This window comes from Dendropsophus ebraccatus, chromosome 12 (genome assembly GCF_027789765.1).
Source record: "Dendropsophus ebraccatus isolate aDenEbr1 chromosome 12, aDenEbr1.pat, whole genome shotgun sequence".
In the NCBI taxonomy this organism is placed as follows: domain Eukaryota; kingdom Metazoa; phylum Chordata; class Amphibia; order Anura; family Hylidae; genus Dendropsophus; species Dendropsophus ebraccatus.
This window is the reverse complement of record NC_091465.1, coordinates 82,308,939-82,334,036: the sequence shown is the minus strand read 5'-3', so window position 1 is coordinate 82,334,036 and position 25,098 is coordinate 82,308,939. Positions and strand designations below refer to the sequence as shown.

Sequence of the window (25,098 nt, the reverse complement as noted above, 5' to 3'; positions counted from 1 at the left end):
CAGCTACTCTCCAAGTCACCTACCTGGATAAATCCCATGCAAGGTTTCAGGACATGATGCTGTAATTAAAGTAGTGACATAATGATGTAAGTGCATAAGTGGGGCTGGAAACGTGGGTGGGTACCGCTAGGTGTAGAGATCCATGATTTCTTGGGGGTCACAGGGGGCCCCTAATAGGACATAATGTCCATTATTAACAGCCAGAGAGGAGGAGGTTCTATCTCTGCAATAAGAACAACGGAGGATGAAGTCCAGTGACCCCTTAGGCTCTGATCCCTGGAGGGCTTACACCATCGCTAGTGGACGTTCAGTGGATCCACTACTCCGGTGTAACACTGCCCCCCCCTCTCCCCAGCACCATGTCCTTACTGTCCCACAGAATGGCGGGTTTCATATTATTGTAGATAGTTACAGTGTGGTATCCCACCACGAGTGTTCCTTGTATGGCATCTGTGGCCATAGCCTAGTACTCAAACTTTAGGTGGTGATGAAGGTGTTTGTGAGTTTGACCACTAGATGTCAGCGTTCTTTGTATAAACTTGTATATATGTTACTGTTACTGGGTTACTGTTTCTTTTATATTATGTGATTCTGTGGACCAGTGGAGTTTCTTCTTTCTTCTCTACCTATCTCTCTGTCTCTTTCTCTGCACACTCTCTCCTCCACCACTCACAGGGACTCCTACATACCCTGTAGGAAGTAGTCACTGGGAGAGAAGAAGTGTAGCGTCAGTTTTCCCTCTGATTCTTCGAGGAGTAGGATACACACAGGACAGGCATACCTGCTCAACTTAGCTAGGGCCTGGCTGTGCCAGGTTCCCTGTCCAGGACAGACCAGCTGTGTTAGTGGTCAGAGACACACGTGTATGGAGAACTCAGAGACTTTTCTTTCTAACGTTATAACTACACACACTATGCAGTGTTAAACCCCTACATGAGGACGTCAGAGATAACCCCAGCCCACGCCGTGAACCTCTCTTAAAAGTGCAGGGTGGTATCCTAAGGCAGCGAAACTGACCCGGATAGAGCAAAGCAACCGTAATCAAGGTCTACGTACTCTATTTCGCAGCACAGGTGAAACCGGGACACCCTCGGACACTTAGCTTTTCCCAGGTAACTTAGTCTGGGGCTTGTGTCACCCTAGTAGGACAGGTACCCCGATACTGCAGGGCAGAATGTGGTTAGATGAAACACGGGCACAAGTATTCTTCAGTATCTCTCTCAAGTTCCGTCAGAGCACATTACTACCCTGGGTTGGGGCTCTCCCGACAAACTCCTCTAGTCTCCTCAACACTAAGCTATACAAGCACTGCTACTCCGCCTTAGCACTTAAGGTATCTCATAGCACAGATTCAGTGAACTCAAGCCTGTATCACAGAAGTTATCTATTGCCAAGCTATCCTGTATAGCAAGAGACTATCAGTAAACCCGTTTTATTTATTCTACTGGGAGTCAGTTATCATTGCACCAGCACCTAAACACACCGGCTACATACTCCTTGGATTACTCTTCTCTTTCTGTGGGTGGCAGTACCAACAGTCCGGGTGGGTCATCTTCCCACTCTGGACCACTGTGACAAGAACCCAATGCACCCATCTCAACCTGTCAGATCACCAACCATTTTAGGGGAACAGTATAGCCAGCCATCATTAAAGCAGGTATACCATCACACCTGTGTGCTGAGTTAGCACTGACCTCACAACAGTACAATCACTATATAGGCTATACTGCACTACCAACCACCATAGAATTGGCGTCACCGCTACCACCTCAGTGTATGACCAGTAGTAGAACACCACCAGAGTCCACCACAACAGTACATATCTACTTTTTTCTACAGATAACTTACTTGTTGTTATAAGAGCTGAGACTCAGGATCTCAGTCAGGGACATCATGGTTCTGCCTTTATAGATGGATCCTTCTGTGAGATGGAATCCTTGTTTGAAGTTCTTAATTTATTGGATTTTATTGGGTGGGACATGTGAAGGGCTGAGGGATTTTTGAGAAATGATAAAGGTTATCTCTTCCTTCATCTTTTTAGTAAAGGTAATTCACAGTATCTTAAGCGTTAAAGAAAATATGTCAGCACCCAGACCCAACCCAAGGTGCAGAGAGTGTACTGTAGGTGGGAGGACCCTTGTGAGCATGGTACCTTTTGTAAATACATTGAAGGAGTAGATTCTGTGCAATCTCAGGTCACATACTATAGTTAAAAAGGTTACATACACATACTATGGGTAACACTGCTTCCGAATGAGACCGGGGGGTATTGGTGGACAGCAAACTCCACTTTAGTGATCAATGCCAGGCAGCAGCTGCCAAGGCTAATAAAATAATGGGATGCATCAAAAGAGGCCGAGATGCTAAAGATGAGAACATAGTTTTGCCTCTTTATAAAACACTGGTCAGACCGCACATGGTATATACTGTGTACAGCACTGGGCACCTGTATATAAGAAGGACACAGCTGAACTGGAGCGAGTGCAGAGGAGGACAACCAGCGTCATTAAGGGAATGGGTGGGTTACAGGACCAAGACAGGTTATCGAGCTTGGGGTTATTTAGTTTAGAAAATAGTCATCTTAGGGGCGATCTGATCACAATGTACAAATATATGAATGGACAGTACAGAGATCTTTGTGATCTTTTTACTCCTAGGTCTGTAACCATGACAAGGGGGCGTCCTCTACGTCTAGAGGAAAGAAGATTTCATCATCAGCATCGACGCAGGTTCTTTACTGTACGAGCGGTGAGACTATGGAACTCTCTGCCACATGATGTTGTCAACATGGCCAGCAGACATTATTCATGGAGAAGAAGGAGGAGAAAGCAGTGGCAAAGTGTGCTAAAGTGCAGCACATACACCAAACCACTACACCTCTTTGACATTTCATTACAGACTAAGACCAGAGATTGCACAGAATCTACTCCTCGGACTGATTCACAAAACGTACCATGTACGATACATTTGTATAATGTATCGAATTTTTGTTAGAACGTAAGAATTCTGCCTATCCAGGAGACGAAGGGAATTGAGTGTGGGGGGGGGGGGGGTGATGTTTTTATTATACTTACTTAGTAGGGGGTGCGGGTGGAGTAAATGTAGTGTGCATAAAAAAATTTAAAGTTTGCATATGTAAAGGTGTACATTAATACAAAACAGGTGTGACCAATTTAGCTACTTCCTTAAATTTTAGTGCTACACTGATTAACCACGGAGCATATAAAACCTGGCTGACAGAAATTGAATATTGAAGACATATGATTCAATGTGTATAGAGTCCCAAAAATCAGGAAAATAAATTTTTCATTAAAGGGGTACTTCGGCAAAAATATTTTTCTTTCAAATCAATCAGAAAGTTATATACATTTGTAATTACTTCTATTTTAAAAAATCTCCAGTCTTCCAGTACTTATCAGTAGAGCTGATCGAACATCGGAAATTTTCAGGTTCTATCGAACTCGAACCTTCGTCCTTTGACTCCCGCTGCCTTCCCGTTCCATGGGAAAGGTGGATACAGCCCGGAACAGGGATACAGCCTAGTTAATAGGCTGTATCGCTGTTTTCCAGCCGGTACTAAGGCTGTCTCCACCTTCCCCACAGAACGGGAAGGCAGCGTAAGTCGAAGGTTTGAATTCCATAGAACCTGAAAATTCCCAATGTTCAATCATCTCTACTTATCAGCTGCTGTATGTCCTGCAGGAAGTGGTGTATTCGCACCAGTCTGACACAGTACTCTCTGCTGCCACCTCTGTCCATGTCAGGAACTCTTCAGAGCAATAGTGAATTCTCATAGAAAATCTCTCCTGTTCTGGACAGTTCCTGACATAGCAGTAAATTACAAATCTATAAAACTTTCCAAAGCCAGTTGATATGAAAGAAAAAGATTTTTGCCGGAGTACCCCTTTAATAATAAAAGTGACAAATATCAGTCAAGAAATTAGGAATTGGGGGTTAAAACTCCACAGAGATAAGAGGCAGAGAGTTTAGTCTTCTTATAGTCTTCTTGGCTCTATTTTTTTTTTTTCTTGGTATCCAAGGGATCCAGGTAGGAAGTGTCACGAGGTCATCGCCTTCATCAAGCAGCTGCCTAGAGGGAGAATCTGTAGCCAGGATGCCCAGAGGTTGCCATATTCAGATATCAGATACTTCTGATAGAATGCAGACCATGACATGTTGCCAACGGAAAATCTCAGAAGTCTTATTTTGGCCAGTATAGAGTAGAGCAGCAGTGTCAACTTAGCTCAGCCGTCCCTGGACCACATCAGGCGTTGAGTCATTCGACTTAGGACCCCTTAGATGCGTTTGATGATGATGGATGAGTATTGTTGATCTTCCAGATGAGAACTAAATATAGACTTTGCAGAAGGTAGATCTTCACGGGAGATGGTCGGCCTCCTAAGTAGATAAGTAGGTTTAATCTGCAGTTTCTGCTTTCCTAGTTCTTAAAAGTTAAGTTATAAAGATTTGAAGCTTTTTTTGTACTGTATAGGCTCGGAGTTTAAAAGAGTGCTAGTCAAGAAGCCTTGGGTACACTGGATCTGTTCTCTTTAGAGCCCAAGATTTGAGATTTCCCGTTTTATTTCTGCAAGTTCATTAAGTAAGGAAAAGTTTGAATCTCAGATATAGTTGAATCCCGTAGCCCAATATATTGGAGACGAATAACTGTTTTTTTTCTCCTTGGTTTGATTCCCCTGATGGAAATGAAATATAGATATATATATATATTGTAACGCCTGGAGTAGTGGATCCACTGGACCGGCACCAGCGATGGCACAAACCTCACCAGGGAGCGGAGTCTAAGGGGCCGCTGGTTTTCACCAGAGCCCGCCGCAAGGCGGGATGGACTTGCTGCGGCAGGCGACCCCCAGGTCGCTACCCCTGGCTTGGTTGCTGGTGTCGGCAGGCGAGGCGTGGCAGGAGATGGCACAGGCAATGGTCTGCAGGTGAGAGCGCACGTGACAGGCTGGACACGGGAACAGGTGGAGTGACAGGGAAACAGGAACCAGGAACAGGGACTTGGGACCAGGTAACGGACAGGACTCAGGAACAGGGACTTGGGACCAGGTAACGGACAGGACACAGGAACAACAGGGAGCTGGGCCAAACGCTATGGGAAGCATGTAGAGGCTCCAACACAGGGGACAGGGCATGCTGGGATTTATAGGGGAGTGATTAGGTGCAACTACCAATTAGGAGCGCACTGCCCCTTTAAATCTGAGACAGCCGGCGCGCGCGCGCCCTAGGAGGCGGGGACGCGCGCGCCGGCCGGCACAGCGGGAGACAGGAGCGTGGAGAGGTGAGGCGCCCCCCGGGGCCGAGGTGATAGCAACGCCGGGTCCCCGACTATGGACACCGGCTGCTGCATGGGGCAGGAAGCGGTCGCGGCGGCGGCCCGGAACGCGGGACGCCGCCGCGGCCGTGACAGTACCCCCCCCCTTTGGCCTCCCCCTCTTTCTTGCCTGCAGATGGCACAGGAAGCCACAAAGTCTTTGACATCTTGAAACAGACTAGGCCACCAGTAGTGGCGAGAGATCCGTTGGCCGGTCTTACGGACTCCAGGGTGCCCGGCCTCCAACGAGGAATGACCCCACTTCAAAATACCTCTTCGAAGCGCAGGGTGAACATGAGTCTCTCCGGGGGGTACTCTCTGAGGCGAGGAGGTGACGACTGGTGCTAGGCGATCAGGCGGTAAAACATGGCAAGGGACTGTGGGTCTGTGGACGAGGACCTTCTGTAAGTTCTCCCGGTGGTGAGAGGACACGACCTTAGTCTTGGGTACGGAGAGAGGGTACACCTCGGCAGAGAAGGCATCCGCCGAGTCTTGGTCTTCTGCCGGTAGGTCGGGTAGAGGCTTGGCTGGGACAGGAAACGACATAGTACACTTGGTCTGAGGTGACCTGAGACACTGGTTGGAACAGTCCTGACCCCAACTGAGAATCTCCCCGGTTCTCCAGTCCAGTTGAGGGGCATGTTCTTGCAGCCACGGGAGTCCCAGGAGGACCGCGGGGGAAGAATGGGGCAGGACGTAGAAGGATATCTCTTCTTGATGTAAAGGACCCACCTGGAGGACTAAAGGTGCGGTCTGGTAGTACACACGGTCGGTAAGAATTTCGCCTGTGACCGAGGAGATAGACAGAGGCCTGGCTAGTCGGGTCACGGGTAGCCGCCATCTTTGGACCAATGTTGCCGCAATAAAACTGCCTGCTGACCCAGAATCGAGGAAGGCAGTAGTCTGATGATTTCGTCCTGAGAGAGTCCGGATGGAAACTGGCATAGACAGACTTGGAATGGTGGCATTCACACCTAGGGACACCTGTCCCACCGGACCTAGGTGCGAGCATTTTCCGGATGTTTGGGGACGTAGGGGACATCCCAGCCGGAAGTGATCGGAACCACCGCAATAGAGACAGAGATTCTGCTCCAGGCGCCGGATTCTTTCATCAGGCGTCAGGTGAGCCCGTTCCACCTGCATAGGAATCTCAGGAGAGGGTTGGGACATCGAAAGGTCAGGATTCTGGAAAACCGGCGCCAGCTGGGGATGGCGACGGGAACGGGTTAGTAAATGTTCATGCCGAACCTCCTCCTCCCTCTCCGAAAAACGAGTATCAACTCGGGTGGCCAGTAGAATGAGTTCGTTCAGGGAGGTAGGCAGGTCTCGGGCAGCGAGCACGTCTCTCACACGACTAGACAGGCCCTTCTTGAAGGTGGCCAATAGGGCGGCCTCGTTCCAGTCCAATTCGGCTGCCAGGGTGCGGAACTGGATGGCGTAGTCACCAACAGAGGAGCTGCCTTGAGAGAGGTTGAGGAGAGCAGTCTCGGCTGAAGAAGCACGGGCAGGTTCCTCAAAGACGGAGCGAAACTCGAATAGGAAGGCCCGGAGATTGGCAGCAACTGGATCATCACGGTCCCACAGTGGCGTGGCCCAGGCCAGGGCTCTACCTTCTAATAGGCTGATGATGAAAGCCACTTTAGAGCGCTCGGTGGAAAACTGACTACTCAAAAGTTCAATGTGCATGGTGCACTGAGTCAAGAATCCTCTGCACAACTTAGAGTCCCCAGAGTACTTGCTTGGGAGGGCCAGTCGGAGTGAAGAAGAAGCGTCAGGAGGTGGTGTGCGCTGGGCAGTAGTCTGCTGCTGTAAGGCGGCAGTGAGTTGCTGGATCTGCTGTGACTGCTTCTGGATTTGTTGCGCCTGCTGAGTGACCACTCTGGCGACATCACGGAGATCAGGCACCTCGCCGGGATCCATGGTTGGAGCCTACTGTAACGCCTGGAGTAGTGGATCCACTGGACCGGCACCAGCGATGGCACAAACCTCACCAGGGAGCGGAGTCTAAGGGGCCGCTGGTTTTCACCAGAGCCCGCCGCAAGGCGGGATGGACTTGCTGCGGCAGGCGACCCCCAGGTCGCTACCCCTGGCTTGGTTGCTGGTGTCGGCAGGCGAGGCGTGGCAGGAGATGGCACAGGCAATGGTCTGCAGGTGAGAGCGCACGTGACAGGCTGGACACGGGAACAGGTGGAGTGACAGGGAAACAGGAACCAGGAACAGGGACTTGGGACCAGGTAACGGACAGGACTCAGGAACAGGGACTTGGGACCAGGTAACGGACAGGACACAGGAACAACAGGGAGCTGGGCCAAACGCTATGGGAAGCATGTAGAGGCTCCAACACAGGGGACAGGGCATGCTGGGATTTATAGGGGAGTGATTAGGTGCAACTACCAATTAGGAGCGCACTGCCCCTTTAAATCTGAGACAGCCGGCGCGCGCGCGCCCTAGGAGGCGGGGACGCGCGCGCCGGCCGGCACAGCGGGAGACAGGAGCGTGGAGAGGTGAGGCGCCCCCCGGGGCCGAGGTGATAGCAGCGCCGGGTCCCCGACTATGGACACCGGCTGCTGCATGGGGCAGGAAGCGGTCGCGGCGGCGGCCCGGAACGCGGGACGCCGCCGCGGCCGTGACATATATATATATTTTTTTTTCATTATTGTATCATTTCATCAATTTTCAAATGCAAAGAATTCCCAATTAGGTCCAAATTAGTTTTAAAATTAAATTTTTTATACAATGATGAGAATGAATAAATAAATAAAACTAAAATGGACCTGATGAGAATTCTTTGCACTTTTAAAAATGCTACAATAATAATAAAAATATAAAAACAAAAATAACTACATTTCATTTCTATCAGGTGATCGGATCCAGGAAAAATCTGTTGCAAGTCTTTAGACAGGTGATTTACCCCTAGACCACAGCTCCAACACATTTGGGCTAGAAGATTCAACTATATCTCATAACCTGCCTACAGAGGACTGATCTGCAATCAGAGACACTGGCTGACAGCTGAGCGAGCTGGAGGCCAGGCAGCATTGTTTATTCATGAAGAAGAGGAAGGAGTGGTGAGGTGTGCCAGAGTGCAGCACAAATACTGAGCCACAACTCCTCTTTGAGATCCGAGGTTGTGCATAATCCACTACATGGACAAACTTCTTATAGTATTCATAGTGCCCCAAGGTATCAACTGGGTGCAGCCGCTGTTCACTGAGCAGGGAGGCATACAGTGTTGTGTCCCTGCTCCTGTAGTTATTTGCCTGAAGCAAATAAGAAAAGAAAATCTGAATCAGAAGAATCTGATACAATTTCTTCTCAGTTGACTTGCTCAGGTGTCTCTAACATGCAGGTCTTGAAGAACAATGAGATAAATAAATCTATTGTCATGTCACACTGGTGTTATTTATGCTATATGTGTCTACATGTGACAACCTGGAGGATGTAATATGGATTGCCTATGAGGGTTTGCGGAGCATGGAGTGAGAGTATACCCCTTTTGTATTACTAACGCTTAGAATTCTTGGTGACTATCGTGGACAGATGAGGATTGATGCTGCTGTATTCCGATACTGGTGCAGATGGTCTTCACGTCAAGAGTTAAACCATTAGGATTCATGAACAGGTTAAAATCACAGAGGGATTTTGTTGCGCACCCTTGAAAGGTCATTGAAAATGCGACTATTCCTGCAAATATACATATAAGAAGTGTTATTTATGTGTATTGGAAAATTTTAAAACTTTATCTGGAGAATCTTACAGTCTTTTAACTTTTTCGTACCTGTTAATTTTAATGTAGAGCGAATACACCTATTCTCCTCTCCTTTGCATTGTATATTACCGAGAGGGACATCCAGGGTAGAGCTGAGAGAAATATTGGATTCACAGATCAGTCCATTGGGGATAGAGCTCAGTTTTGGTACTAAAACCAAGAGAAATAAAAGAGGAGTATAACAGGTGTGCACCATACATGTATGAATCTACAATGTACAGAACTTCAGGTATATGGATGACTTACATGGAGGAATCAGAGGAGTACAGTCATCAGTCTTACAGCATGAACTGGCCACCCTGATTCGTGCATACTCAGCGCTCAGGATGCCATTGAAGTCACAGTAAGATGGGGCGGTGCATCTCCTGATCACACCTGTCTCCCTTACTCCACCTGCTAAGTAACACAAAAAACAAGCATTTTATTTTGACTAAAATGTAAAAAAAAAAAAAAATCATTTAATGGTCACTGTTTTTTCAAACCACTTCCCCCATTTGATAGTCTCTGTGAATCCTATCATAGTATCATAGTGTACCCCTCTGTACCCCAAATAGTAATAGAGTCCTCCTCTGTGCCCCAGAACAGTGTAACCTTTTTCACCTTGGTAGAGAATAAAGTTCTACAAAACACACAAAAAAAGTTATTCAGGTGACGTCTTCTTTAATCTAAGGGATCACTTTCCTGTTCCTTCTCTGTCAGGTCCAGACCATTGTGACGATTTCTTCCAGCTACAATTGATCTCTTCAGAACCTGCCAGACAAACATCTTAGGCTTTGCTATTTATCAGCAACTTTCCTTTTTCCTACCTATAGGCTCCCAGACAATTCTACTGGTGTCATGTGTAGTAAAATAAATAAGTGGGTTGCCCCTCGTATGTTGGATCCCCTACTTTGTCCCTCTATAGTAATAATGCCTCCTGCTGTGCCCCCACATTTAGTAATAGTGCCCCATACTGTGCCCTTATATAGTAATAGTGCCCCATGCTGTGCCCTTCATATAGTAATAGTGCCCCCTACTGTGCCCTCCATATAGTAATAATGCCCCTGCTGTGCCCTTATATAGTAATAATGCCCCCTGCTGTGCCCCCACTTTTAGTAATAGTGCCCCATACTGTGCCCTCATATAGTAATAGTGCCCCATGCTGTGCCCTCCATATAGTAATAGTGCCCCCTACTGTGCCCTCCATATAGTAATAATGCCCCTGCTGTGCCTCCATGTAGTAATAATGTCCCCTGTTGTGCCTCCATATAGCAATAATGTCCCCTGTTGTGCCTCCATATAGCAATAATGTCCCCTGCTGTGCCTCCATATAGTAATAATGTCCCCTGCTGTGACCTCCATATAGTAATATTACCCCCTGCTGCGTCCTCTATATAGTAATATTACCTCCTGCTGTGCCCTCCATATAGTAATAATGACCCCTGCTGTGCCCCTACATTTAGTAATAATGCCCCCTGTTGTTCCCCTCCATATAGTAATAGTGCCCCCTGCTGTGCCCTCCATATAGTAATAGTGCCCCCTTCTGTTCCCCATATAGTAATAATGCCCCCTGCTGTGTCCTCCATATAGTAATAATGCCCCTGCTGTGTCCTCCAATCCGTCAACGCAAGATTAGCTGAGAATCGGGCCTTCAATTCGCTTTGTTATGAGAAGGAAATTTGCAAAGAAACAAAATGGCGGCTGCACATGCGGTCTCAAGCATCACTGGGCAGAAGAAAGGGATTAACTTTAATCCCTAGTGCCCGTCCAATCAGCTGCCAGCCCCTCTGTCATGTCTACACCTCCCCCTTCATATAAGGCGGTTTGTTTCCAGAGGTGGCCAGTCGGCTGTGTGTGGAGGAGAGAACAGGATGGCAGCTGGTAGTTGAGAGTAGGGAGAGACTAACAGAGCTATACAGGGACAGAGAGGAGAGGAGGACATTATTTTACATTTAGAAACATTAAACTACAGTGACGGCTACCCAGTACACATAGGGTATAGAATAATGGATGTTTTCTGCACAGATGTCATTAAATTAATGATCCTGACAATCATTTTTTTGGCTGGGTTAACACTGAGGAATTCTCGCGGATTTTCAGACGGATTCTGCATCAAAATGTACGCGGAATTCGCCCGTAATTCCGCCCGTAAAGAGTGAACATTGTGAATGTACATTGACTTGAATGGTCTTTCCGCTTATTTGTTCACACAGTGGAATTTCCGCACTCAAAATTCCACTGAAGATCCGCTTTCCACCTGAACAACTATATGGGCGGATTCCGCTAGAGGAATCCTATAGAAATCAATGGGGCTTGAATTCTGTAACATGTATCAGCCTGAACTCACAGAGGATTGTCTGAATCAGATAAAATTGTAGCAACTCTTCTCTATGACGCCTGTTAGGTTACTATTTACTTTTCTTCTTTTTTTTTTTTTAGTCCTTGAATGTAAATGAGAATGGGCACAAATACTGACAACAAAATCCATCAAAAAGTTATAGAACTGATAATATTACATTGCACTTCATGATATGACTCACCAGCAGTGGTTACTAAGTATGTCGATCCGCAGCGATAACCTGAAGGACAAGTCACACTGGGGCCCGAGCACGTCAAGGATGTTTTAGACGCACACTCCGTGCATGAGAGAGCGCCACCTAGAGAGACATCACAGAGCACAGAGATCAGTCATCCTGTAACGTTACTGAGATCAGCAGATTATTATTATTATTATTATCATTATTATTATTATTATTATTAGAATTAAAACCTGCATAACCATATGTCCTAGGGGGGGGAGTAATAACCTGCAGCATCATATGTCCTAGGGCGAGTAATAACCTGCAGCATCATATGTCCTAGGGGGAGTAATAACCTGCAGCATCATATGTCCTTGGGCGAGTAATAACCTGCAGCATTATATGTCCTTGGGCGAGTAATAACCTGCAGCATTATATGTCCTTGGGCGAGTAATAACCTGCAGCATCATATGTCCTTGGGCGAGTAATAACCTGCAGCATCATATGTCCTTGGGCGAGTAATAACCTGCAGCATCATATGTCCTAGGGGGAGTAATAACCTGCAGCATCATATGTCCTTGGGCGAGTAATAACCTGCAGCATCATATGTCCTAGGGGGAGTAATAACTTGCAGCATCATATGTCCTTGGGAGAGTAATAACCTGTAGCAGCATCATATGTCCTAGGAAAGTAATAATCTGCAGCATCACATGTCTTAGGTGGGAGATATACTGGGGCAGTCACCAGTAGAGAAGGACTTGTACGTGTAGATAATAGACTACAGAACAGCACAATATCAATCAATTGCTTATAAGGTATCAGGGCTGCGCCGGCGACCCGTGGTCCGAGCCACCGCCGCACCCGCTTTCCCTTTCCTCAAACTGCTGCAGCTGCTGGAACCCATGTCTCACTGTCCCTCGTTCCTGCTCCCCGCTGTCCCTGCCTCCTAGGGCGTGCACGCTGGCTGTCACAGATTTAAAGGGACAGGTCACCCTTAATTGGTAGTTGCACCAAACACACTGACAATATAAATATCCCCACCTGTCCTGCCCTGACCTTGTTGGAGCCTCTGTATGCTTCCCATTAGCGTGTGGCCCAGCTCTCTGTTGTTCCAGCCCGTTGTCTCTACCCCCTGCGGTTCCCTCTCGTGACTGCGTTACTAGACCTTGGCGCTGCCTAATTCGCGCATGTGCCGTAGTGTGTCGGAGCAGCGCAGGAGCACTGAGGGATAAAGCCTATGCCCTCAATGGCTTAACTCAGTGCCGCTCCGACACACTACGGCACATGCACAAATCAGGCCACGGGAGCGTGGACAATGCACAGAACCAGGCAGCTAAAGATGACGTCGCCTGGAGGCCGGAGGATGGGCGCAATGAATATTTAAGAGGAGCTGGAAGGAGGTAGTGGTGAGGCGGGCCGAAGTGCGGCACAAACACATCACCACTACCCCTCTTTGACAGCTGTGCAGAAAGTTACGGCACAGATTGAGGACAAAGTACAGCACCGATCTAAAAAAGAAAGGTAACACACCGAGACACACACCTTCATCACACTGTCAGCACCTCAGAACCCAGAACAGGTGCTGACAGATTCCCTTTAAGGGGTTAATATGCAACAATTGTCAATGTGAAGATATAGTGTGGTTGTCCACTAAAAATGTTTATTTGTGAAGAAATCTAATAAAATCTTGTACTATTTGTTGGATTATATACAGACCTGTCCCGGTTTGGCAAGGGGTGCGGTGTAACTAAATTGATATTCCTGTGCCGCTTGTGTTTGGACTGTGTAATAGACAAGCACACAGTTCCAGTAGTGACAATTATTATTATTATTTATTTATTTTCCCCCCCCAGCAAATACATATTTTTTAACCTCTTCATGAACTAGGTCATTGGTGCCCAGATTTGGTGCAATGTTCCTCCTCGCCTTCAAAGAGCCATAGCGCTTTCATTTTTCTTCCTATAGGGCTGGTTGGGGTTCCATTTTTTGCACCATGATCTCTAGTTTTTATCAGTGTCATATTGGTGTAAAAGAAAAATTTTAAATGCTTTTTATTCATTTTTTTCTGGTATATAAAAAAAAAAGCAATCCTGGTCTTTCTTTTTTTTTTTTCATTTCATTTCCTCCTCCAGTCTCTTGGAGGCAGCTATATAATAGCTATACTTACTGTATCCAGGTCCAGTCTCCTGAAGGCAGCTATATAACAGCTATACTTACTCTATCCAGGTCCAGTCTTCTGAAGGCAGCTATATAACAGCTATACTTACTCTATCCAGGTCCAGTCTCCTGAAGGCAGCTATATAATAGCTATACTTACTCTATCCAGGTCCAGTCTCCTGAAGGCAGCTATATAATAGCTATACTTACTGTATCCAGGTCCAGTCTCCTGAAGGCAGCTATATAACAGCTATACTTATTGTATCCAGGTCCAATTTCCTGAAGGCAGCTGTATAACAACTATACTTACTGTATCCAGGTCCAGTCTCCTGAAGGCAGCTATATAACAGCTATACTTACTGTATCCAGGTCCAGTGTCCTGAAGGCAGCTATATAACAGCTATACTTACTCTATCCAGGTCCAGTCTCCTGAAAGCAGCTATATACCAGCTTTACTTACTGTATCCAGGTCCAGTCTCCTGAAGGCAGCTATATAATAGCTATACGTATTGTATCCAGGTCCAATTTCCTGAAGGCAGCTGTATAACAGCTATGGAATGGAAAGAAGGTGCGGATCCAGCACTCCAAAGTGAGTTAAAAATCTTGTATTTTATTCAATCATGTTAAAATACAGCAGAGCTATGTGTGCTGTGTGGCCCAGTAGATTTAATGTAATCTACTGGGCCACACAGCACACATAGCTCTGCTGTATTTTAACATGATTGAATAAAATACAAGATTTTTAACTCACTTTGGAGTGCTGGATCCGCACCTTCTTTCCATTCCATTCATCCATTGACGGCTAGCCACCGCCTGGAACCGTGCACCCTCCCTCAATGTATTGAAAATCGAACTACATAACAACAAGGTGAGCTGACCTTCATTTTTTTGCTTTCCATTGTTTATATAACAGCTATACTTACTCTATCCAGGTCCAGTCTCCTGAAAGCAGCTATATAACAGCTATATAATTACTGTATCCAGGTCCAGTCTCCTGAAGGCTGCTATATAACAGCTATACTTACTGTATCCAGGTCCAGTCTCCTGAAAGCAGCTATATAACAGCTATACTTACTGTATTCAGGTCCAGTCTCCTGAAGGCAGCTATATAATAGCTATACGTATTGTATCCAGGTCCAATTTCCTGAAGGCAGCTGTATAACAACTATACTTACTGTATCCAGGTCCAGTCTCCTGAAGGCAGCAATATAACAGCTATACTTACTGTATCCAGGTCCAGTCTCCTAAGGGCTGCTATATACCAGCTATATTTACTGTATCCAGATCCGGTCTGCTGAAGGCAGCTATATAACAGCTATACTTACTGTATCCAGGTCCAGTCTCCTGAAGGCAGCTATATAACAGCTATACGTACTGTATCCAGGTCCAGTCTCCTGAAGGCAGCTATATAACAGCTATACTTACTCTATCCAGGTCCAGTCTCCTGAAAGCAGCTATATACCAGCTTTACTTACTGTATCCAGGTCCAGTCTCCTGAAGGCAGCTATATAATAGCTATACGTATTGTATCGTGGTCCAATTTCCTGAAGGCAGCTATATAACAGCTATACTTACTCTATCCAGGTCCAGTCTCCTGAAAGCAGCTATATAACAGCTATACTTACTGTATTCAGGTCCAGTCTCCTGAAGGCAGCTATATAATAGCTATACGTATTGTATCCAGGTCCAATTTCCTGAAGGCAGCTGTATAACAACTATACTTACTGTATCCAGGTCCAGTCTCCTGAAGGCAGCTATATAACAGCTATACTTACTGTATCCAGGTCCAGTCTCAGTAAGGCAGCTATATAACAGCTATACTTACTGTATCCAGGTCCAGTCTCCTGAAGGCAGCAATATAACAGCTATACTTACTGTATCCAGGTCCAGTCTCCTGAAGGCAGCTGTATAACAACTATACTTACTGTATCCAGTTCCAGTCTCATAAAGGCAGCAATATAACAGCTATTCTTACTGTATCCAGGTCCAGTCTCCTGAAGGTTGCCATATAATAGCTCTACTTACTGTATGCAGTTCCAGTCTCCTGAAGGCAGCTATATAACAGCTATACTTACTGTATCCAGGTCCAGTCTCCTGAAGGCAGCTATATAACAGTTATACTTACTGTATCTAGGTCAAGTCTTCTAAAGGCTGCTATGTACCAGCTATACTTACTATATCCAGGTCCAGTCTCCTGAAGGCTGCTATATAACAGCTATACTTACTGTATCCAGGTCCATTCTCCTGAAGGCAGCTATGTAACAGCTATACTTACTGTATCCAGGTCCAGTCTCCTGAAGGCAGCTGTAAAACAGCTATACTTAGTGTATCCAGGTCCAATCTGATAAAGGCAGCTATATGATAACTATACTTAGGGCCCTATTCCATGGGATGATTATCGTCCAGATTATTGTTAAGTTGTTCGAATCTAAGCAATAATCGTTCGGTTTAATAGCAGTTAACAATTAACGACTAAACGAGAAATAAGACTTGGAACTATTTTTTAATTGCTCGTTCGCAAATGGTTCGCATTGAATAAGACGTTGTTCAGTAGTTCGCAAGAGTGATGACCACAATAGCGACGACAAGACAACCGCCAGAACGATCCTAAGTAACGACTGTCGTTCCATGTAAATGGGTGAACGATTTCAGGTCTTTCGCAATAGCGGTTATTTGGACCGTTAACGATTATGCGAACGATAATCGTCCCATGGAATAGGGCCCTTACTGTACACAGGTCCAGGCTCCTGGCCAGAACACAGTGTCTTGGCTCAGTGCAATCATTTGTTACATGACTTTATTGTCTTGGAGCAGATGGACGATACTTCCTGTATTTATTCTCTCTTCTTTTTCAACCAGCACAAGACTAAACATTTTCAGCCTTCAGGAGAATGGACCTGGATGCAAGTAAGTATAGCTTTGGTATCTTTGGACTCGCTGGAACAATTGCATCTCACCCTCAGATATTGTCCCACTGGGATGTCGGATATCACCATCTCAAAAAAAAAGTCTAAATGTCATGTGCCTAGTGAAGAAATGGAAATCATCTTTACAAATGTGGACGTTCTCCTACTACCCTAATAATTTACTAGTGATAGTTTATTTTTGGGGCGGAACATTGACGACATTTAGATTTTTGAGGACTTTGTCGATATCCTAAACCAAAACTAAACTTAAAATACAGGAGAAAACTTTTCATTTCTTCGCTTTAACAATTTACAAAAGTCAAACCTTGTCAAATCTTTCTTAAGCCTAACATCTAAAACCTCTCCCAATGGGCAAACCAGGGGGATGGTATCTGAGGGCTAGAAGCAATTTTTCCAGCAATCCCTACTGAAATCACAGAAATGTGTCCAGTTGATAAAAAAAAATCTACGAAATTAGACAACTGAATAATTCCAAGGGCCTAATATGTGGCATGAAGAGTGAATGTGACAAATTGTATGCGGGGAAGACAAAAATTCAGAAGACATATTTCTAAATACCTCAGCTCTGTTTGTACTTTGCAAGACACTAGAGATGAGCACACCGAACCCGAATATTCGGCATTTGATTAGTGGTGGCTGCTGAACTTGGATAAAGCCCTAAGGTTATGTGGAAATCATGGATATAGTCATTGGCTGTATCCATGTTTCCCAGACAACCTTAGAGCTTTATCCAAGTTCAGCAGCCACCGCTAATCAAATACCGAACGATCGGGTTCGGATCGACTCAAACCCGAACCTGGTTCGCTCATCTCTAGAAGACACTTATCTTTTTTGTCACATTCAGACATGTGATGGAGGCCTGTATAATAATCTACGCTTCTGGGGAATTTTCCAGTTGAAACTAGAACAATGAAAAAACAATTTGGACAGAACCGACCGAACGCTATAATATTCCTATATCTATAGTTCTATTGCTTATTATGTGGTACATTCCATCCCATCTTTCCTTTTTTTATCCTCTCTATTTGCATTTATAAATAATAAAAAAAAAAAACAAATAAAAAGGGATTATTAACCCAATCAGACAAAATGACATTTCAAAGTCTGAAACGTTCGGTCCTGGAAAATAAGGTTGAGACATCGGGGACCTCAGACATTTTTGGGTGAAACATAAAAAACAGACAAGAACAACTCCACCATTTATCACCAACCATACACAAAGTGTACCATATCTACCGGGGAGGTTACCATCCTCCTCTGTGTTGTTATATTTCCTGGCTGGTGTCCAAGTGACATCTTCTCGCTCTATGTAGGGCCGATGTGTAGAGTCTCTGAGGGACGGCATGTTTTATGGAGTGGCCATAAATTATACTGCCTACTACACACTACTGACACCACTGACCCTCTGACCTGCAATGATAGCTGAAGACAGATACAGAATGCAGGGAAGTCAGGACTGCAAACACTCTGCAGGTATTGTTATTGTGATATGGTGATCACTACCCCTTTATATGGAGCACAAGGTGTAATGGTAGTATGACCATGAATAAGATCACCAGGAGTAGTCACAATGCATTAAATCTTGTATATGTCAGGGAAGTTTAGTCTTTAAGAAGCAATTAAGAGGAAAGAATTTTGGTGGAAACTTCCAAACGTTTTCTGTCTTGCCGTCACCAAGGATGGAAAGTAGAGCCTGACCAGGGTGATTTATGGTGGAGCTGGATTGTCTGTGCACTTATTATTATAAGCTGCAGGTTTTCTGCATTCACACCTTACTTACTTCTGATTTCCAATAGGCTTGGGGAAGGGAGGATGATAGGGAGGTGTGGCAACTCGTATGGTGTTGGTGGTGGGGCGCGCCATTTCAGTTTTCTCCTCAGGGAGAAGAAAAACTAAAACCAGCCCTGGCTCATTGGCCAATATCGGCTCAGTTGTCCATACTCCCTAATTTCTCTTTCCATTTCAAACTCTCTCTTTTTTTAGGCCTGACATTGCCTCCCCTGCTAAAAACAGAGCAGATTCACTAAATAGGGAGGTACCAGACAATAAGTTTCAAATCTTGAACCTTTCTACAGTCACTCTCACTGATGAACAAGAAAATCAGCTATAGAGTGGTGGGGTCTTTCCTCTACACCTATACACAGGAGTTGGTTGGGATAAAAGGAAAATCTTTTGTAACTTATCTACTAAGAAACAAGGAATGTTGGAGAAATTACTTACAAACAGTGACCTTATCATACAACCTTCTGATAAGGGAAAGAACATTGTACTTACGGAAAAAAGTCATTATGTCAGAATAAGGATGACAGTACCTACAGGAATCTACCTGATGACCCCACTGAGGATTTTATGAATGACATGAAACTGTTGTTTGAGACTAAGAGAAAAGATTTTATTTATACTAAAGGATATAAGTTAAAGGGTATTCCGCACATGCCCTTTAAAAAAAAAAAAAAATTCTAAAGTACTTTGGTCTTAATCACGGACCCTCCCCCATTCCCCCCCCCCCCCAAGTTTTTTTTTAATACCCATCCCACTCTCCATGGTGCTTCCATTCCTTCATTTAAAGTTTTTGTGAATGCTGGACTATTTTGAAGAAGGATCCGGCTGAGAAACTACATCTCCCAGCATGCTGCCTATCTCCTTTATCACTGTCAGTTCGAGAGTGCCGCATTGCTCGGTCATTAGGGCAACTTCATAATTGCAAATAACAATAATCATATTATCTCTGTGGGGATGGGGACGCTGAGTACAGCTTGTCGCATTTATAATGCAGGCAGTGAACAAATTATACATGATTTATGCAAATTAAGGAGGCTCCTGTGCATGGATGAGGACATTAAAGAGGTGGTGGGCCCTAAAGCAAGTGTCACTCTCCAGAGGGGAAAGAACCTGAGGGATCTATTAGCCCAAAGCCACTTCTTAGCATTCATGGGTTGGCCACTGATTGGTAGATATCTTATTCATGCCCGCCATGATGTCACATTTGCAGATAGTACAAGATGAGACAATCTTAAGCCCATCACCATTAGCTCTATATCCTGATGACACCTGGTTGTTAGGAAGGTGCCCTTACTGGTGCTGTCCCACAGCAATATATGTCCCTCTAGAAATATAATTGTAGATATAGTACATACTGTAGCTATTTTTTTTTTTTTTTCAGATAACTTACTTGTTGCTATAAGAGCTGAAAAGAGACTCAGAATCCTGGCCAGGGACGTCATGGTTCTGCTTCCATGAGATCGAAACCTTGTAGGTTCTTATTTTACTAGTGTTTATTGGGCAAGACATGGGTAGGGCTGGGAATTTCCAAGAAATGAGAATCCGCCTACTAATAAACACAAGCTAACGTTACTTCCTCCTTGATCCTTCTTTGTCATATAGTAAATGCAATCCACAGTATCTTCAAAAAAGCTTCTTCTATCAATTTGAATGATGTGAAGATATACTGAAGCTCTTGCAGAGTGTAGCTGCTTATAAAATGTAAGATGGTCTCCTGTCTCATGTCTGGAGTTGTAGATCCACTGGACCGTCAGGCGATGGTGTAAGCTGCACCAGGGAGCGAGTCTAAGGGGCCACTGGTCTTCCCCAGAGCTCGTGGCAAGGCAGGATGGACTTTCTGCGGCAGGGGACCCCCAGGTTGCTCCCCTTAGAGGAGGTGGGCAAGGTACAGTAGGAGACAATGTAGACAGGCAGGAACACAGCAGGAAATACTGGCAGGACTCATTGGCAGAAACCACAGGCAACAAAGCTTGAACTACAGTGCTTAGGGTTAGGATGCAGAGGCTCAAACAAGGAAGCCAAGGCAGGTGCACAAATTTATAGCAGAGATCATCCAATTAAAGGCGTACTGGTTGGAGAGAGAGGCGGGGCTAGCAACATGTTAGGCTAGCTGCACGCACCTCGCTGCTCCTCTGCTCCTGCCGAGACATGAGTTGGCTTGCTGTCTGATGGGATGCCGGCTGCCCGGTGAGGGGTGCCTGGGGATGCCGGTAGATTAGATGTGGAGAAGGGGTGACTGCGGAGTGGCGGAGGAAGGTGCGAGGTAACCGGGCAGATTAGGTGGACTTAACGAGAGGGAGACTCCCGCTTTGGCCAGTGAATGCAGGAGGCTTGGTGCCGCCGGATCAGGCAAGATGGATGAGCAGCCCTGGAGGGCCCCAGAGACTCTGGAAAGGCCCGGGAGTCAGCAGCTACAATGGGCCTGCTCTGATTGGTCGGAGTGTCCGGAGCTGGGCGGACCCATAAAAAGGAGCCCGGCAGAGACCAGCTAACATGGCGACAGGACGCCAGGACGCTGACACCTCGTGGCACTGCTATTTCCATCCGGTTGCACTTTTTACACCCTGCTGCACCCTTCTATAAGGTAGCATTTGCATTACTACCCACTCCAGCTGCATGGTCAGGACGGTCATTGCTTGTGCAATATGGCTTATGGTGGAAGTTTTTATTTGCCTTACCCACCTCTGCTTTTACCTTCAGCTCAACTGCCCCCTCCTTTCCTCCCCTCTGAGAAGAACATTTTGACTGGAAGGGCCTTTGAATTATCTCCCTTGCTGGCCAGCTGCCTGGTAAGTCAGGCTATTGGACCTAATGACTCACAGCCGACCACATGAGACTTCTGGATTGCCTCTGCCTAGGGAGCTAAAAACTGTTTTTGTCTTGGTGGTTCTGACATTTCATTTTCTCTTCCTCCCCTGGACAGGGTAATCCTTTCCTGGGAAGAAGTCTCTCTGAAGTGGAGCTATATTTCTGCAGTTTCTGAAGACTTATTTGCTTTGAGAACAAAGTACATGGACTACTGACTAACTTGAGCTTTCCAACTGCCTCTAACAAACAGAGCAGTGTGTCAGACTGGAAAGAATCACCACTTCCTGCAGGACATACAGCCATACATTCCTTACTAGTGATGAGCGAATACTGTTAGATCAAATAGATATTCGATCGAATAGTGAATTATTCGAATATTCAATATTCGTACGAATATGCCGCGAATATTCGATAAATATTCGATAAGCGTTCAAATAATAGCTCAAACTCACCCAGATTGGAGAAATATCTAAAAACTCATTGTTTTTCTTTGATAACCCTAAAGAGGTTAGGTCCTGGCTAGATGGGGAGGGAATGGAGTGAGTAAGTGTCTTTCTTTGTATCAGATGTTAAATAAGTAATTTAAACCAGCTACAACTATAATTTCGTTATGTTTTATGTATTCTTAGGCAGGGGCAGGGATTGGGGCAGGTGGGAGGCGTGGCATAGGTGAGGGTTGTGGGAATTTCTGCTCACAACAGTGGGGGGCGGAGGGAGGAGGGGTGGCTGGGGGGAGGCGTGGCGGTCCCCGAGAGAGGGAGGAAGTGTCCCCCCCCCCTCTTTTCCTAAATGGCTGGTCATACTAGGTTATTAAGCTGGAATGTCCAAGGAATGGCAGATAGAGTAAAGAGAGCGGTAATTACTGAGGTTATAAATAAACACCTACCTGTTATAATCATACTTCTAGAAACACACATAACTAGTGAAACTGTTGGCTCTATTAAAAGGAAATGGGCAAAATTAGAGTTCCACTCTTTTGGCTCTTCCTATTCCTCTGGCATTTCGGTATTTATTCATAATAAGATTAAATTTACTATTACCCACAGTAAGGTGGATGATAAGAGGCGGTTTATATTTCTTCATGGTAAATTGGATGGAAATAATATTGTTCTAACATGCATTTACATTGCTCCCCCTTTTAGGAATGATGTGCTCTTAACATTGGTCCAGTTCCTGATACTTCCTATGATGCTCTGTTTATTGTTGGAGATTTTAATTGTGTAATGAATAATGCGAGGGACAGGTAGTACTCCAGCTTGGGGCAGTGCTCAGGTGGATCCCCTCTTCAAAGATTCTGTTCTGAAATGGGATGGTTTGACGCGTGGCGATGCCTCTATCCGGATAATAATTTGTTTACCTGTTACAGTACCTCTTACGTTGCAGTGTCGAGAATCAATCTGGTTCTCTGTAATAATATGGGTTTGAAGTTGATAAACAAGATTAAAAATCGAACCTCGAACAATTTCTGATCATACCCCCCTGTTGGTGGACATAGGTTGTGGAACAGAGACCTCTGGTCCTCTCCCATGTAGAGTTAATCCTTATTGGTTGTCTGTTTTTAACTGTGATGAGTTTATCAAAAATGAACTTGAGGTCTTTTGGAAGATTAATAAAAACTCTGCAGATCTTTTGGTTGTGTGGGACGCCCTGAAGGCTTTTTTGAGGGGCGTACTATTCAAGCAAATTTGCTGAAAAAAGAAATCCTTTTCCTAAAAGAAATCAGGACTCTTGAGGGGGGTGGAGGTGGCTGCTCAGAAATATGATCAAACCCTACAGCAGGATGATTGGTTAGGGTTGCAGTCTGCTCAGAAGAAATACTCCAAGTTCCTTAAGGAAAAGGTACAACCTAAACAATTCTTCCAGGGTCAGAGGAGGTATGTTGAAGGAGGCAAACCGAATAAAATACTAGCTAATATTCTTAAAGACCAAAGAAATAGGCAAGATATAACTAGTATAAGGGGGAGGGATGGTCACCTAGTAACGGGTAAGGCAGAGATAGAAAAGGAGTTTTTGAATTACTTTACCTCAATATAGAGATCGGGCAGTTCGGCCGGGGAGGGAGAGATTAATGACTTTTTGAGTTCTCTAGATCTTCCAGCTCTCCAGGAAGACTCTCGTGATATGTTAGATCGTGACATCTCTTTTGAATTGCTGGAAGAGGCATTAAAATCTATTTCTGGTAATTCCTCCCCAGGCAGTGATGGTCTTCCTTTCCAGATTTACAGAAATTTTTCTAGCTCTCTCCTTCCCATGCTGCTTGAGGTTTTTAATGAATCCTGTAAGAGAGGGAAACGTCCACTCTCCATGAGGGAAGCACAGATAATTGTTATCAGCAAAAAAGGAAAAGATCTTTCTGAAATGGGGTCATATGGTCCCATTTCTTTACTTAACACAGATGTTAAATTATTTGCCAGAATTATAGCCAGGAGATTGACTGGTGTGATTCGGACCTTAATTGGCCCTGAGCAAGGGGGTTTTATTCCAGGTCGTACTGTACATGACAATGTTTTAAGAGTATTAGCCTATATCCCGGGTTCCCGCTCCATCCTTTCCCTGGATGCCACTAAGGCGTTTGACAGGGTGGAGTGGGATTTTCTCTGGGCGACTTTAGATAAGATGGGGCTAGGCCCTCGGTTGGTGGGTTGGATTCGTACCCTATATGATTCCCCCCTTGCGAGATTGTCTATTAATGGTCGCGTGTCAGAATCTTTTCCTTTGAGCAGAGGTACCCGTCAGGGGTGTCCCCTCTCTCATTATTTGCTATTTATTTTGAACCTATGGCAGCATGAGTCCGGCAGCGCTCTGAATTTAGAGGCTTTGGGATGGAAGGAGCGGAAAGTAAAATCCTTTTATATGCGAATGATCTGTTATTGTTTGTAGTGGATCCTGTTAACACTATTCCTGGTATAATTACTTCACTGGAAGGATTTGGAGCCTTATCAGGATTTGAGGTGAATTGGAGTAAATCATGTCTTTTACCTAGAGATGAGGAGATTGGCGCCCCTATAGGAGAGTTGCGTATTTTAAAAATGTCAGACCCCCTTGAGTACTTGGGTATCAAGCTTACCTCTAAAGGAGGCTCCTATATGACCGCCAATCTGATTCCTTTCATGAATGGATTGAATAATCGAATTGCCATTTGGAAAAAGCTTCCATTGACCATGGCTGACCGGATTGCTATAATAAAAATGGTTGTCCTCCCTCAGCTCTTATTTTATTTTGGCTCTTCTCCCATCTGGATTGGCAATAGGTGGATTAAAAAAATAGAAATATTGCTTGGTGGTCTCATTTGGGGAAGGAAACGGGTTCGCCTGAAATATTCAGTGTTTAGCACTCACAAAGAGGAGGGAGGTTATTCTCTGCCCGACTTTAGGAGGTACTTTTTGTCTTGTCACTTAGCACTCATCACACGGGGTGGAGAGGATACCTTTTTTCAATATTGGGTTAGACACTTTAAATTAGAGGATCTGTTTGGATTATTGAAGTCAGGTAATCTGGGCTCAGTTCGAACTGACCTGACATTATGTCAGTTGGCAAAAAGGGTATGGGAGGAGACTAGAAGATTAGCACTAGATAAGGGGTATTTGAGTTGCACCCTAATCTGGGGGAATGTAAACCTCCCAGAATTTGGGAAAATTCACAACAATCCATTTTGGATTAATAAAAAACTTCTGTATTTGTCGCAGCTATTTTTGAATGGGGAAATTCGTCATTTTGATGATCTTAGTAAGGATTTCTCACTGGATGGGAAACACAAGTTTTTTTTATGTTCAGCTCTCTCACGCGGCTGGCTGCACGTTAACTAAGGAATTTTTTTGGCCCACT

The 25,098-nt window shown here is 45.1% G+C and overlaps 1 protein-coding gene across 1 annotated transcript; it reads right to left on the bottom strand.

Annotated features, from left to right (window-relative positions):
- Positions 1-3,178: 3,178 nt before the first annotated feature.
- Positions 3,179-19,951, bottom strand: LOC138769754 (phospholipase A2 inhibitor gamma subunit B-like). The gene is made up of 6 exons (XM_069948399.1): positions 19,856-19,951; positions 11,621-11,737; positions 9,348-9,497; positions 9,111-9,251; positions 8,842-9,016; positions 3,179-4,395 (listed from the first exon to the last, which is right to left on the bottom strand). The coding sequence occupies exons 1-5, from the start codon at positions 19,905-19,907 to the stop codon at positions 8,844-8,846; spliced, it is 633 nt and encodes a 210-aa protein (XP_069804500.1). The 5' UTR covers positions 19,908-19,951; the 3' UTR covers positions 3,179-4,395; positions 8,842-8,843.
- Positions 19,952-25,098: the final 5,147 nt, after the last annotated feature.

Coding starts and splice junctions, on each gene's coding strand:
- LOC138769754 (XM_069948399.1), bottom strand. CDS start 19,907: ATGACGTCCCTGGCCAGGATTCTGAGTCTCTTTTCAGCTCTTATAGCA. Junction 9,252..9,347: donor TACTCCTCTGATTCCTCCAT/GTAAGTCATCCA, acceptor TCTTGGTTTTAG/TACCAAAACTGAGCTCTATC. Junction 9,017..9,110: donor CTCTACATTAAAATTAACAG/GTACGAAAAAGT, acceptor GTATATTTGCAG/GAATAGTCGCATTTTCAATG.